General features: G+C 34.4%; 1 protein-coding gene across 1 annotated transcript; it reads right to left on the reverse strand.

The window, feature by feature from the left end:
• Positions 1–4,868: 4,868 nt before the first annotated feature.
• On the reverse strand, positions 4,869–5,421 carry OCT59_000607 (uncharacterized protein; the record flags this gene model as incomplete). The annotated part of the gene is made up of 3 exons (XM_066138945.1): positions 4,869–4,891; positions 5,001–5,138; positions 5,256–5,421. The coding sequence occupies 3 exons, from the start codon at positions 5,419–5,421 to the stop codon at positions 4,869–4,871; spliced, it is 327 nt and encodes a 108-aa protein (XP_065988392.1).
• Between the last annotated feature and the right edge of the window lie 11,822 nt (positions 5,422–17,243).

Raw genomic sequence — 17,243 nt, forward strand, 5'->3', positions numbered from 1 at the left:
CAGCTAATTGCATTTTCGGTTGAAAAATGTTTAACCATATTTTTGCCATATATAATGAGGTAGGAAAATTTTCAAATTGCAACTTATCAAAGCGCATAAGAATTATATGAAAAAATTTTATTAAGGATTCAAGTGCAATATCAGGCAATCGAAATCTTTGTTGAAATTTAAATAGCCATATTATAATCTCAGTATTAATAGAATCACTTAAGCTTTCCACTATAAATGCTTCTTCATTGTCATTGTCAATCTTAGGAGATGCGAAAAAATCTTCTACATCATCATTCTCCTCTCTTTTATCCACATCATCATTCTCTTCCTCATCCATATTATCTACATCATCATTCTCCTCTCCTTCATTCACATCATCATTCTCTTCCCCATCCATATTATTTACATCATCTCCCTTATCCATATCATCATTCTCTTCCTCATCCATATTATTTACATCATCATTCTCTTCCCCCTCATTTATATTATCTACATTATAATTCTTACCAAAATAATTGATTTCATCATTATTTTCATCAATTGTAGGTGCTGGAATACGAAAACATAAAGGTTTTGATGAAAATAATGTTATATTTTCTTCAATATATTGGAAAGAGGGACCAGGATGGGAAGAGTCCTGATCTGGACTAGATGTACCAGAGTAATTATTTCTTTCTCGCTTTTTTGATATGTTCAATTTTATTTCTGTATTTATATATGTATTATTAACAGATGATGTTTTTTTCTTTTTTATCATGATGGTTAGAGCTCCAAATGGGTCAGGTCAGGTCAGGTTAATTGATAAACCTGACCTGAAATTTTTTTTCAGGTCAGGTCAGGTCAGGTTATATCAGGTTGTCTGTTTGACCTGACCTGACCTGAAACCTGAAAAATTTCAGGACTATTTTTATTAAAGTATTGAAAAAAAATGGTACAAAACTTTTTTTTTTTAATATAATATTATGAAAAAAAACGGTTTTGCAACGTTTTTTACTAAAATATTGAAAAAAAATATTGAAAAACGTTTTTTTTAATATAACATTATGAAAAAAATGTTTTCGCAACGTTATTATTGAAATATCAAAAAAAAAAATGTTACAAAACATTTTTTTAATATAATATTATGAAAAAACGTTTTCGCAACGTTTTTTCTCGAAATATTACGATTCAACATTTTTATATTAAAATCATATAAAAAAGTGAATCCCAATACTGCAATTCACTTTTTTTATATAGAATTAATATAAAAAAAGTGAGTTGCGGTATTGCGATTCACTTTTTTATATAGATTCCATATAAAAAAAGTGAGTTGCGGTATTGCGATTCACTTTTTTATATAGATTCCATATAAAAAAAGTGAGTTGCGGTATTGCAATTCACTTTGTTATATAGATTCTATATAAAAAAAGTGAGTTGCGGTATTGCAATTCACTTTTTTTATATAGAATTAATATAAAAAAGTGAATCGCAATATCGCAACTCACTTTTATTATATAAAATCAATATAAAAAAGTGAATCGCAATACCGCAACTCACTTTTTTTATATGGAATCTATATAAAAAAGTGAATCGCAATACCGCAATTCACTTTTTATATATAAAATCAATATAAAAAAGTGAATCGCAATACTGCAACTCACTTTTATTATATAGTAGAATCAATAGTTTCAGGTCAACAGGTCAATCAGGTCAGGTCAATCTTCATACCTGACCTGAATTTTTTTTAAAAATCTCATACCTGACCTGAATTTCAGGTCAGGTCAGGTCAGGTTACCTGAATTTGGCTGACCTGTTCGGAGCTCTAGACTATATAGTAGAATATGACTATAACGGGAGTGACTATAGAGGGAGTTGACTGTATTATCTTCAGAACCAGATAACTCAGCTTTTTCACTTTCCCCATGTTCTTCTTCATTATCAATCTCTGTTTTTGATTCTCCACTCGATTCATCATTTATTGTATCATTTATCTCTTCTTGGCGTAAACGTTTTGCATTATTTTGATCTTCAAACCTATTATGATTAAGGTTGCTTGTCTAAACCTCTTCAAAATCCTACGATTGGTTTCGTCAAAATTTTACTATAAATTTATTATAGTTTCGGCAGAGTTTCGGCAGTTTCGGCATTTATAATAAGTTTCAGCAGTTTCGCCTTTCTCCAAAGTTTCGCCAGTTTTTTAATATAACTTTAATATAGTTTCGGCAGAATTTCGCTTTTCGGCGAAACGCTATCTTGCCTAAACCCCTAGGTTTCGGCAAGCAACCTTAATTATGATATCATTTTTGTTTTAAATCATTACGACCTTAATCATTAGTTGTAATTATTGAAATATTTTATGAAAATTTCATTATACTTATTGTCTCTCTTTTTTTTGTTATTATAATTGAAAAAAAAATTAGAAATTTTTTTTTGTCAAAAAAAAAAAACTTTCCAATATAACACAAACTGAAATTACGCAATCGTTACATAGCATAATACAATTGTTATACAGATTATTAAAATTGTGCAACTGATTTATTTACACAAACATATATTATTATTATTTGTCATTAAAAAAAATGTTATTTAATGAAAAACACCGAGTTCAACGTTTTTTAGTAAAAAAAACGTTTATTTTTTTTAAAAAAACTAAAAAACGTCAGATTCGACATTTTTATGTAAAAAAAACTGGTTAATTTTTTTTTTAAGTTAAAAAACGTCAGATTTGACGTTTTTATGAAAAAAAATTGGTCAATTTTTTTTTAAGCTAAAAAACGACAGATTTGACGTTTTACGTAAAAAAAAATGATTGTTTTTTTAAAACTAAAAAACGCCAGGTTCGACATTTTTTAATTTAAAAAAAAAGATTCTTTTTTTAAACTAAAAAGCATCAGATTTGATGTTTTTATGTAAAAAAAAAAACGTTTATTATTTTTTAAAAAAACTAAAAAACGCCAGGTTTGACATTTTTTAATTAAAAAAAAAATTTCTATTTTTTAAAACTAAAAACTGCTGGGTTCGACATTTTTTAAATAAAAAAAAAATTCTATTTTTTTAAACTAAAAAACGTCAGATTTGACATTTTTCATTAAAAAAAAATGTTTGTTTTTTTTAAAAACTAAAAAAACGTCAGATTCGACGTTTTTTTAGTAAAAAAAGTTTATTTTTTTTTAAAAGACTAAAAAATGTCAGATTCGATGTTCTCAATTAAAAGACCCATCTTTCAAAATTTTTTTAATGAAAAACTGTCAAATTCAACATATTTCATTAAAAAAAACTTTATTCATTTTTTTTTTAATTAAAAAACATTAAGTTTGACATTTTTAATTAATGCTGATACACGAGTTAAACGGGTCAAACGGGTCGACCTGATGGGTCATCTGAATTGACCCGACCTGTTCAGAACACTATGTATGTTATTGGAATTTATTAATCAAGTCGATGTAGTCTTGCTAGTCATCATTTAATTCATTGCTTTTCTTTTGGCACAGATGCCGTTCAGGAAACAGGCATATTGAGTCCTGGATTTATTGTGGTAACGAGACTGTTAAGATATTGTATAATTTCATTCATTTTGTTCTCATCTTCCTTCATATGCTTTAATTCTATTGTAGGTGCATTTTTTTTTTTCTGATTCCATGCACGTGAACACTGCCGCGATATTGCCATTTGAACCTAAACCACCAATCTTTCAAATCCCATTGTTTTTTTAAGATGTCGTTAAAGAAAATTTCAAATTGCTTATAAAAAAACCAGTCTGCAATATGAGGATTATCCACGATATTTTGGTGATGGCGTTTGGCTGAAGTTTTACGATTACCGTTAGATGGCATAAGCTGATGGAGCTTAGGCCAATGCAAATTGGCAGCACTAAACATAAAAAAGATTAAGCCATCCGGTCCTATTTGCTTAATTATATCATTTAATTCGTTTCATCGAGCATACCAAAATTGACGAGATTCACGTAAACCTTCTCCAAATCGCATAATTCTATTGGCTATATAGTTATCGCCTTGGGTAATTCTTTTCTGAATATTTGTAACGGTAATTTACGCATCGGTAAGATTTTGCTTAACATACACCTTTCCTTCTTGTAGTAATCGCCAACGCATTTGGGAATTCAATGCGAAATACCACCAACGAGCATGACGCGTAAATCTTCTGTCTTTGTATTGAAGAAGGTGCCTGAAATACTTGGCAGGCTTTATATCTCTAATACGTTCTGTGCGAAGTCTGCACTTCCAGTCGGGTATAAGGTTAGAAATGCGCATGCTATATACCCTGGCGTCTGGAATTCGTTAACAGGATTTCCATTTATTTGTGACCACATTATGTGATGATTTTCATTTTGTATTCGATTGAGTGTGTTTCTAATAGCAGTATCTTCACGATTGGCTGAGGGTGAAAGTAGAATGAAGGTATGTGTAATAACGTCATTTTCACTTTCGTCGTAATCAATATCTTCATTAATATCTTGAAGTTGGTCATCAATTGTGCCATCAATTGGCAGAGACTGGAGAATTTCATGATCAATGATTACGTTAGCGTAGTAACGATTATTTTGTTTTAACCAGATTAACGCTTGAATGACCTTATCACGACGAACTTTAAAATCCCTAAACGCTTCTGCATTGCTCACAGATTGATGACGTATAACAAGCATATCTAATAATGATGGATGCCTAGGAAGCTTTGAAGCAAATTCTTAGACATTTTGAGGAAAGTTGATTACGTTTCCTCGATATCCATGCTGACCTCCACAAAGTCTATAAACTGACATCACGGGAAATACTTGCGCAACTAACATTTTCTCAATTTCTGTGAGATCACGAAGTTTATCAGGTACTTTGCCTGGGTCCATATTGTTATCTTTTGAAAATTTTTTTGGCTGCTTCTCTTTATGGCAACGTCGGCATTCCCTCTTATAATTACAATTGATGGAAAACTTTCATTGCACGTTGTGCAGAGCGAATGTTTAAATTTATTGACTTTGTTATAAAATTTCTTTAGAAGATTTCGCTCGAATTCACCAAGTACACCAGCATCGGTATGTGTGTCTGCGCCATCTTCTGCGTCATCATCTTCTGCATCATCACCTTCTGCGCCGTCTGTGCCACTATCTTGATACTTTTGCTGCAGATTTTTTTGTTGCGAATTCAAGTTTTGGGCTGTTGTATTTTGAATATTTTTCAGGTATTTTCTTTGTTCATGGTAGTAACTAAGACGTTTTTCACGTTGTTCGTCCATTTATGTTGCTAACTTTACGCGTTTTCATTCTTTGTTACGTGCGTCACGCACCTCTCGCTCTTCAGCATTTGCATTTTCCCTTGCTCTTTTTTGCCGCGTAATTTCACGTTGCTTTGCAAGGCGTGTTTCACGTTGACTAGATGTTTCATTCTCTCTAGCTTTACGCTTTTGAAGTGTGTCTCGGCTTATGAATTTATTATCCATTATGCATGCTATAGAGAAACTTCATAGTGGCTTGTATTTTACTTTTGTTAATCGAATATCGCATATGATCATCACGCCAGATTATCATATTTAAAATAAATATTAGTGATAAAAAATGGTTAATTATGCATTTATTCTTACGAATTTATTTTTACCAATTTTCAATTGTTGTTAATAATTAATTACATGATAATAGTATGATATACTTATTTAAATTTTATTTTACAAATAATACTCAAATTTTATTAACGTATACATAGCAGATTATTTGTTGATCATTTGCCGATCATTTATTCAATTATATCACATAATATAAATACCGTTGCTAAAAAAATTTACATAATAATATATGCTCAAATTACACAAATAATTTAAATTTGGTTTTAATTTATTGCATATTAAATTTCATTAGAAACTTTTTAGCTTTTATTATTATTTGGCATATATTTATTCATTTTACGAAATTATTCACTAAATATGTTACTAATAAAAAACCTGCATTATGAATCAGATCACTGCATTATTTTTTTATAGATTCTACATAATATAAGGAATATTTGTGCAAAGTTTTGAGTTTCGCCCATGCATATTCATCTCTGCCCATCAAATTTTGTCTGATGATCGGTAAAAACTTATGAATTATCATATATGAATAATGTGTTATAAAAATATTAAAAAATTATGCTAACAATTATTGAATTAAAATTATATGATGATTCAATGCTTAGCTTAGATTTCCATAATTTTTTTGCCACATTATTTTGAAAAATTTGTGGCTTTTGCAATAAATTTTAAAATCCGGAATTATGTGATCGGCAAATAATCGGCAAGGTGATATAAGCATGTCCGCCATGCTCGTATACATTCAATTATTACATTTGATATTTATGATTACTACATTTCTTATCTAACCTTAAATTCGAAATGTTGCAAAAGTAATTAACAAAATTTTCTTGCTCTAGACCCACAATGGTTTCCATTTCCTAGTATATTTCTATTTTTATTTAAGGAGTTGAATAAACAGGTTTTTAACTTGATTTTTTACTGGTTTTTGAAAAATTCAAAATATCAAATTTTCAAATTACAATTTTGCAATCAGCTATAATAGTTTATCACATAAATTATGGTGAATAAAACTATAAGGAGGATTATATAATAAAATAATAGAAATTTTTGTCTGATGAAAAAATAGGTCTAGTTTTAGCAAACAACCATTTTAAGATCGAAGTAAAAGGCCAATACCATCATGAGGGTGGGAGGAAGAAGAGCAGGCCCAATAAGATCAAAAATTAAATTGATGATATACATGCTGCCCAAATTATTTTGGGATGCCATAATTATAATTTGGGATGTCGTAATTCATTCAATTTATATATAATTTACTATGTAAAGTGCCAAAATAATTTGGGATGTCATAATTGAATTTGGGATTTTACTTATAATTACGGCAGCCCAAAATAATTTGGGTGGCATGTATAATTGATGATGTTCATTTTTAAAAATAAATTTAGCACTAGAAGGGAAGAGTTACATATCATTTAAAGATAATATACCAAAAGAAGAGTAAAAAAAATAATTTAACAAGTTTTGTTGTTGAACTGGAGAACATAAAGCATTAACATTTAGTTGACTAAAATTAAAAAGGGGAGAAGAGTAAGGGAAAAATTATGTTTTTTATTGTCCATCATTATTACACCATGATAGAAAACGTAAGTAGAATTGGAGAAATAAAATGTTTATTGGGAGTTGGTAACTTCTGAATCATGAGGAGAGACAGTTAATGCAGCATAAATAGCAGCTGCTTCAGCACGAGAAGAAGAAGGATTATCGTGAATAATACCATATGCATAAGTAGCGATTGAGTTGGGAAAGCCAGCGTCCGGTACAATTTGCATCCAAGACTAACCCATGGAAACATCAGGAGTTCCTAGGTTAATAAGAGATCCATCAGTGAAAAAGATATATTTTGAATCCATAGAGGGAATCAAAGGCGAGTTAGCAAACACAGCAGCAGCTAAAGATTCAATGGTAGTAGGGATAATAGGAGCTTCAAAGGCGTCAATAGGGGAGAAATCAGGAATATCCCATCTATTATAATGAAGACGAACACCATCTTCTATATCAGCCCACGTAAGGAGAGAGGTCACCTCAGAGGTATCACACCTAATCCGTTTGTTGGTGGTAGGAAGAATGAGAGAATGTAAAGAGTTAAATCAGCATTGTGTCTTTTAGAAGATAGTAAAGGCGTATGTTCAGCACAACCAGGATAGGGAGAGAGTTTGATGATATCGCCCGGCAAAGATTCACAGTCAGGAGAGATCCAATGTACTATGGAATCAGTGCCATGACTGGGTTGGACCAAAAGTTGTTTACCAAAGAGGGGAGAACCATTATCATCTAACGTGACTATCCAGTTCTTAGTCGTGGGAAGAGAGGAAAGACAAGGTTCAAGTTCACAGGTAGAGGTGTCATTCGCAAGAAGAGTAATGATATATTCATCAATCAATCGATTGTTGGAATCCGGAATAGTAGTTTGTCTCTGGATATCTTTATACCAAAAAGGAGCATAGCCAGGGCCGCGTATTCCTACTAGATTTGCATAAAAAGTCTTCTAAGATATAATAATGGGTGCCTTGTGGTGTGATAAGCTGAGATAAATAAAACAGCTGTCTTTTATGTAGGGTAGGGTAATAAGCCTTAAAGGCTTTGGGAGTCATGCATTTGAATAAAGGAATGCGTCCATCAGAGTATGAAGCAAGCGAAAGGGAGTAGAATTCAAGAGAGCAAGAGTGCAAGCGATATAGTCCTTTTTAAAAGAAAAAAGAGAAAACCATATAGACCAGTCATTAATTACTAAAGGAGAAATGGGAATTAAAAAATTATATTGAATTAAACATAATCTATATATAAAAAGAGATTGGATAAAAGAAGAAGAATTAGCCATTAAAAACAAATTAGTAATATGACATTGTCGTTGGTGAGAGAACAAATTAATCAAGCCCAAGGCTTGAGACAAAAATAAAATAGGATTAGGAATAGAATGAGAAAAATTGGCTTAACAGAGCGTATACTTCTTTATCTGGTGACAGTCAGATTCAGACAAGTGAGTAACTTGCATCCGATATTCAAGTTTTGGTATAAGAATGGCATTATGTAAATACACAACTTGTTTGGCAGAGAGTTTTGCAGGTCGGATGGTCACAGCCATTCGCGCTTGAGTTGTTTCTTAATGAAATCGCGAGAGCTTTTAATGGTCATAGAGATTGGAGTAATGGAGATAGAAGAAACTCTATTTAGAGAAGATATATTCAAATCAAAAGTAACAGGAAGAGAGGCAGAATTTGAGGTTAAAGACAACGAATTAGTGATTAACGTATATTTGTTATGATTGGCTGAAGTATTATTAATTTGATAAAATTCTTCAGTAATGGATAACATAAATTCCATGCCAGTTTTTGACGAGGAAATAAGAGTAGAGTCATCCATAAATACTAAATTGTTAATTCGCAAATCAGGGGAGAAATCTTGAGATGCAATTAAGGATGGTGCAGAAAGAACATAAGGATCAATCATTTCATTCTTCAACACAGTAAGCAACGGATCAATATAAATGACCCATAAGAGAGGAGAAATAACTTCGCCTTGGTCAATACCAATGCGAACCCTATAAGCAGGAGTGGATCCATCAGCAGTGAAGACGCTATTTGTGCATTTCATAAAGAGTGAAAGAATGAACTTGACTGCACAGGCAGGAAGGCGTATACGTTTGAGAGCAAAACGTAACATTGTTAAATCAACTGAGTCAAAGGCTTTGGAAATATCTTGGGAGAGGATCCAAAGTGGGTTTTTGTTGATATCAGCATCATGGATAATGGATTCTAGGGTAATAATAGGGTTGCGGCAAGAACCACCAGGTAAACCAGCAAAGTGAGGCCAAAATAGTAGAGAGACGATTATAGAAAAGTTTTACAAGAGATTTTCTAATCACTTCAAGTAGGGTAATAGGACGAGTATTCTTTAGTTGACACTTCCATTCGTGAGGTTTGGGAATAGGAAAGACCATTGCTTGTCACCATAAGTCAGGAATATCAGCTTTGGTAAGGCCGAAGTACGAGGACCAAGGTGTTTGAGCATCTCATATGTAATCATGGAGGGACCAGGTGCTTTATCATTAGGAGTGGAAGAAACTGTCGACAACCATTCTTCAAGGGTAGGGGATTCATTAAAGAATCATAGATGGAAGAGGATACATCATCCATGGGTTGGTAAGCCGAAGACCATCTATCAGGTAAAGCATCAATAGAGGAAAGAGGAGAAGATTTAATAGGCACAAAGCTTTGGAAGTGGTTAATAACAGCATCATCTATGTCCTTAGGATCGGTTAAAAGCTGAGGTCGAGTGGGATGGTTGAGAAAAATGCAGTCCAAAGTGATATGACGACGGGTGCGAAAAAGTGCCGATTCAATGAAAGAGAATAGGTCAGTTTCAAAATTATTATTTCTATCATCCACATGAGATCGAATAGAAGAGTCCGAAATTCCTTTTCTTTAAAAAGTTGGAATCCACGTAAAGATTTTAAAAGGGTGGATAAAGTATCAAGAAGTGATTTAAAATCATCTTGTCAACATGATGAAAGGGATAAAGGTAAGGTGGTAATGAAAGTAAATACTTTCTTATATAAAGTGAGAATGTTTTGAAGTCTAATTAAATGAGTAGACCACTTATGTTCATGAGCAGCAGAATAGGTCAAAGGATATTTGCGCAGGAGATGTATTGAATGCATCAGGCGATTTAAGAACTGATAATGCTGAATTAAAGTTTTCAGTTCCTTAGGGACCTTAAAAGTATAATTGTTGCCAACTATAGAAAAGAGCAAAGTGGCTTTGGCAGCATTGAGGATTCGTGATTGAAGATATTTGCACATTTGATTGATATGCCAGGAGGAGAAGGTAGAAGGCAAGACGTTACATAGATCGTCAGCTTTGTCAGTGAATGCTGTCCATTGGGATCCAGTAACAGAATCAAATTTGAAGATGCGACAGGTTTGGCGTTTAAGTTGTTGAGCGCGAGCCAATTTGGTAGAGGTGAATAGCAGGGACATATCATAATATGTGATAACAGGGTTATGATCAGATGTGCAGATGTCTCAGGCATTAAAGATGCAGACAGTCAGAGCGAATCCTTTAAGAAGAGGGCAAGACCATACATAATCAACATGTGTAATTTGGTCATTGCGACGAAAGGTGCCTAAGGAATCAGAGAGATTAATGGGAGTACAATCTTCATATCCATAGGAAAGGAGATGATAAAATAATTGGTGAATATGTTTAGAAGCAACTTGAGGTTGGTTAAAGTAAATAGGATAATAACTATCCAAATGCATATTAAAATCGCCACAAACAGCATGGTAAAAACCAGCTTGTTTAGTAAGAATAAGTTGATTTATAAGCAAATTAATAGTGTCTGAGCGCAAAACACTTTCAGCAGGGGGAGGAATATAAACAACAAATATGCGCAATTTAACGTTGCCTTTAAAATATAAATCAACAGAAAGTAAACGTGAGGAATGGGATTTAAAATCTTGTACATGAGAAGCAAGGGAATTTTCAATAAGGAGAGAAACACCACCAGAGGAAAGGATTTGTTTAGAAGTATCCAAGTCTGAAGAAAATATAGTACGCTTGGATAAAAACTTCATTTGTTTAGGATGGAGATGGGTGTCTACGATACCTCTAAAGAAGATATGTTTTAAAGAAAAGAAAGAAGAAATTAGTTCTATTTTATTCTGACCATACATTTTAAGGCTATTGACATTAAAGGAAGAAATATTAAAAGAGTTCAGGATGGGGGAAGTGTTACTAGAAGAAGAAAACAAAGATTCATGTGAAAAAAAATCAGTAACACTATTAGGGTTGGAAGGGTTTCGTATAAATGTATCATAATTAAAATTATTGTCCGACATTAGAGCACAATGATGAAAACAGTCAGGGGATAGAAAAGAAAATTAATTAGAGGAAGCTGAGTCAGCTTGATCCGGGGAGCGCCACCAATGGAGCTGATGAATTGTTTAATAGAACTGGTAAGCAGGTCCAATTTACTTTCGATAATGACTCTGCTATTTTTGAGATCATTGATTTCTTCTTGCATGGAGAAGAAAGGAGTAAACGGAGAAGCACCTGGGGAGAGTAGAGAAGGAGGGCGCGATGCTGAAGAAGTAGTATTGAGCAAAGGTTGTTGTGGTCACGTTAAAATACTTTTAGGGGTGAGGAGGATTTGGCAGAAGGATGAATATTAAGCGGGACATGGGATATAGTAGCATCCTCTTGCATGAGATCAAGCTCAGGCTTGATAATTGTAGGGATTGGGTTCAGGCCAAGGTGAGATTTAATTCGGGTCATACGTTGGTCAGCAAGTTCAAGAGCGGAGATGCGTTTATGGAAATTAGCAACTTCGCATTGTAACTCGCGTAGAAGGTTTAAGATATTAGCAGCATCATCAGTAGATAAGGCAGAATTAGGAGTTTGACAAGGCAAGAGATGAGCAATGGAACGGAAGGAGGAGGAGAAAGAGACTGAACATTCTTTACTGTGTTGCCAGGTGTGCTGAGTAGAGTTAGGATTGGGAGTGTTTCGATTATTAATATTGTTAGAGTTGGTCTTATTATTATTATCACGTCTTAATGTGGAGGCAGATCGATCTCTGGATTTTGAGCGAGAATGGGAGCGAGAACGTGCATTGGCATTGGAGTTAGAATGGCGAGGTTGATTAACATTAAAGCGTTCCTTAAGTTTTGCCACTGGATCACGAATACATTAGTATTATCAGGGGAGGACCAGAAAAGCACTTTCTCTTGGAAGCTGACAGTTTGTTCTAGAGCAGCATCCATGGTTTCTTGGGAATTGAAGGTGACATATGCCCATCTTTTGGGTTTATAGGAATTCAGGGAGAGCGGTATGTTGATGGCTTTAGCGCCAAGTTCACAGGTAAGGAGAGCAAGGTTAATATCCTTAATGTTAGGGGGAAGTTGAGTGAGGATAGCAACAAATTGATATCACGCAGCCTTTTGATCCACAGAATAATAACACAGAGTGATTCGGAGACAGGTGGAGAAGCAGTAAATGGCCCATTGGTCAGTAAATCGTGTGATTGAATCAGCATTGTCATATACAATGCGGGCTTGTTGTACTTTCGCATTGGGTCTTGAAAAGAGGCGGCAAGAAGTAATGTTTTCGAATTTCTTGAAGTAGGCCATAAGGTTATCTTTCTTAATAAAGAACGGAATATCAGTAACTTGGATAGCCCAGATCGGAGTTGGCAAGGGTCATGTGTATGGAATACAAGGTCAGGGAACTCAGAATGAAAAGAGCCAGCACATAAGTCACATGTCAGCAGTATGGAAATGGATAACAAGACGCTTAGCATCACCCGAACTAGTCATACGTGCTTTTTCAGTGTACGACTCATAGGTTTCTAAGAAGAGATTATCACCACTGGATCAGGGACATGATCGTCAGAAGGAGCATCATTAGAAGCCAAATCGGGTAACGTGTTAAGGGGTTGTTACTTGTCTTTGTTTGAAGGTGCATGCATGGACACGTCCACATTACCAGAAGATGCGATGTGACTGGGCACAGTTGGGCAGCAGAATTTTTTGGGGAGGAGGTCAAAGTATTTTCGCCAGATATTTTGTTGAGGAGAAGAGGAAAAACCATCTTTTCCAACGTCAGCCGTCTGGGCGTTAGCAACGTAATCTTCATCCATAGAATTTTTGGTAACCGTACAGTTATGTTTTTCAAACAATCCAGAGGACGTACTCATATTCATGATCTGGTGGCAAAACTCAAGGAACGCTTCAATGTTATAATGCTCACCCACATTCTCATTCCCAATCTCGCTCGCAGTCTTGAAACCGATCTGTTTCTACATCAAAACGTGATAATAACAATAATAAGAAGAATAATAATAATACTAACAATCAGCATAAAACTGATTCCAGTATTTCCCAACATACTCAACATAATAGCAAAGAACGTTCTGTTTCTTTCTCCTCCTCTTCCCTCTAATTCTGCCTTATCTCCTAATGATGCTAATAACATCTTAAACCTGTTGCGTGAATTACAGTGTGAAGTTGCTAATTTTCACAAATGCATCTCCACTCTCGAACTTGCTGACCTACGAATGACTCAAATTGAATCTCACCTTGGTCTGGATCCAATCCCTACAACCAACGAACCTGATTTGGATCTCATACAAGAGGATGCTCCTATATCCCTTTAGCTAAATCTTTCTCACCTCCAAAAAGTATTTTAACGTGGCCTCAGCCACCCTCAATTACCATTGCTTCTACCACGCCGCACTCCTCTTCTCTTCCTTCTTCAAGTGCTCCTCCTTTTATTTCTATCTTTTCCACGCAAGATGAAATTAATGATCTTAAGAATAGTAGAGTTGTTATTGAAAGTAAATTGAACCAGCTTACTGGTCACATTAAACAATTCATTAGCTCCATTGGTGGCGCTTCCTTGGAACAAGCTGATTCAGCTTCTTCCATTTATTTCTCTTTTTTTCATCTTATTTACCCGATTATTTTTATCATTGTGTTTTATTGTCAGACAATAATTTTGATTATGATACCTTTGTACGAAATCCTTCCAACCCTGATAATGTTACTGACTTTTTTTTACATGAATCTTTTTTTTTTTCCCAGTAACACTTCTCCTATTCCCAATTTATTTAATATTTCCTCTTTTAATGTTAATGGCCTTAGAATGCATGGTCAAACTAAAATAAATTTCTTCTTTTTTTTCCCTTAAACATATTTCTTTTGGTGGTATCGTTGATACCCATCTTCACTTTAAACAAATGATGTTTTTATCCAAACGCATTACCAACTATACTATTTTTTCCTCAAACTTGGATACTTCTAAACAGGTTCTTTCTTCTGGTGGAGTTTCTCTTTTCATTGATAATTCCCTTGCTTGTCATATACAAGATTTTAAATTTCATTCTTCATGATTACTTTCTGTTGACTTATATTTCAAAGGCAATGTGAAATTACGCATATTTGTTATTTATATTCCCCCTCCTGCTGATGGTGCTTTGCGCTCTGACATTATTAATTTGCTTATTCAACAACTTGTTATTACTAAACAAGCTGGTTTTTACCATGCTGTTTATGGTGATTTCAATATGCATTTAGATAAATATTATCCTATTTATTTTAATCAACCTCAAGTTGCTTCTAAACATATTCACTGATTATTTTATCATCTCCTCTCTCATGGATATGAAGATTATACTCCTATTAATCTTTCCAGCTCCTTAGGTACCTTTCATCATAATGACCAAATTACTCATGTTGATTATGTATGGTCTTGCCCTCTCCTCAAAGGATCAGCTCTTACTGCTTACATCTTTGATGCTCATGACATTTGCATATCTGATCATAACCCTGTTATCACATATTATGATATGTCTTTATTATTCGCTTCTACCAAATTGGCTCATGCTCGAAATTTAAGTGTCAAACCCGCCGTATCTTCAAATTTGACTCTGTTACCGATTCCCAATGGACAGAATTCGCCGACAAAGCTGATGCTTTATGCACCGTCTCACCTCAACCTTTTCTTCCTGGCATATCAATCAAATGTGCGAACATCTTCAATCACGCATCCTTAAAGCTGCCAACGCCATTTTACCTTCTGCTACAGTTGGCAACAATTATACTCCTAAAGTCCCTAAGAAACTGGAAATCTTAACTCAACACTATTGGTTTTTAAATTGCCTATTGCACTCGATATGTCTATTGTGCAAATATCCTTTAACCTATTCTGCTGCTCATGAACATAAGTGGTCTACCCATTTGATTAGACTTCAAAACATTCTTCATCTATATAAGAAAGTGTTTACTTTCATTCCCACTTTACCCTTATCTCTTTCATCATGTCGACAAGATGATTTCAAATCACTTTTTGATTCTTTATCCAACATTTCAAAATCTTTACGGGGATTTCACCTACTTCAAGAAAAAGAATTTCAAGACTCTTCCATCCGTGCCCGTCTGGATGATAGAAATAATAATTTTGAAACTGACCTTTCTTCTTTTATCAAATCAGTGCTTTCTCGCTCTCATTATCACATTACTTTGGACCGTGTCTTCCTTGGCTTACCGATCTGAAGGATATTGATGATGCTGTCATTAACCATTTCCAAAACTTTGTGCCAATTAAATCCACCCCTCAAATAGATGGTCTTCTGCCTATCAACCCATGGATGATGTGTCCTCCTCCATTTATGATTCTTTAATAAATCCCCCTACTCTTGATGAATGGTTATCTACAGTATCTTCCACTCCTAATGATAAAGCTCCTGGTCCTTCCATGATTACTTATGAAATGCTCAAACATCTTGGATCTCGTACCTTGGCTCTACTTCTCATTTTGATCTGATCCTGCCTCTCCAAAGCTGATATTCCTGACTTATGGTGACAAGCAATGGTCTTTCCCATCCCCAAACCTCATGAATGGAAGTGTCAATTAAAAAACACTCATCCTATCACCTTACTTGAAGTGATTAGAAAATCTTTTGTCAAATTTTTCTATAATCACCTTTCCACTATCTTGGCGTCACATGATGTTTTAAAAGGTGGTAACTTCGCTGGTCTACCTGGTGGTTCTTGCCACGACCCAAACTCTTTCCCGAATACATTTTTTACGAAAATTTTTGCGTAATAATTTTTTTTAAAAAATAATCCCCTTTATTAAATTTTATTACATAAATTTAAAAATGTCTATGGATAAGAGCCGAACAACAACCGAAGAAGCTTTAGACTTCGTTTCCAAGTTTAACGAAATTTATTTCCAAACTGTTACATACCACTTAAGTTCTTTTATACAGGACGGTTTCCTCAAGGACTTATTTGAAAAAAACCCCTCAGTACCTAAGGATAAAGCCAAGATACTGATAGAAAGGTTTGGCGAGTCAGCCAACCCCGCGAACTTCACTTTACAAGCTCAAGCTATGAATATACAACCCACCACCCTTTCGCTAATATTTTCTATAGCGTTATATTTTGCGTCCAGGTCTTGGGATAATTTTTCTACCCAATTCTATTACAAATTTGGCGATACAGGTGATGATGATGATGACGATGACGATAAATCTCAGGATACTGATGATTATCTAATGGATGCGTCACCGTTCTTTGAGCAAGATGTAGATGATCTTATACGCCAAGGATTCCAAAAACCACCAAGTCCAGTACCTATCAAGCTTCCATCAATGCCTGATATAGTAATGCCCACTGTTGATCAAACTGTAATACCTGAAAACTCCCAGAAGAAAGATAAACAAAAGGCGCGTGTTACAGATGATAAACAAAGCACGAACCAATCAACGAAGGCAAAACCTGATGTGAAAACATCAGCCAAAAATTCCCAAAAGGGAAAGAAATCATCCAAACTGGAAGCTACACAGATACTGACAGGATACGAAGCTGTTGGAGAGGAGCAAGAGCGAATCTGAGACATTATAGTTTACGATATCCCGTATACCTGGGACCTGCAGAAGATTATAGCAGAGTTAAAACTTTGGGGGAATACTATCAAGTGTTCTGTCAAGCGACAGTACAAGTATCAGACTCTTAGAGTCAAGATAGCATTATCCTCCTTTTCCCTTTCCCAGTTTAATAAATATTGGACGACAGACCTGGGAGGTATACCCGTTAGATGGTTCCCTGCAAGTTGGACTTTACGAGAAAGAAAACAACGTGAAAAATTCCAAGCCGTCATTCATGACATTCTGGAGGATATGACAATGGCTACCTT

The sequence above is a fragment of the Rhizophagus irregularis genome, chromosome 1, assembly GCF_026210795.1.
Source record: "Rhizophagus irregularis chromosome 1, complete sequence".
Lineage (NCBI taxonomy): Eukaryota > Fungi > Glomeromycota > Glomeromycetes > Glomerales > Glomeraceae > Rhizophagus > Rhizophagus irregularis.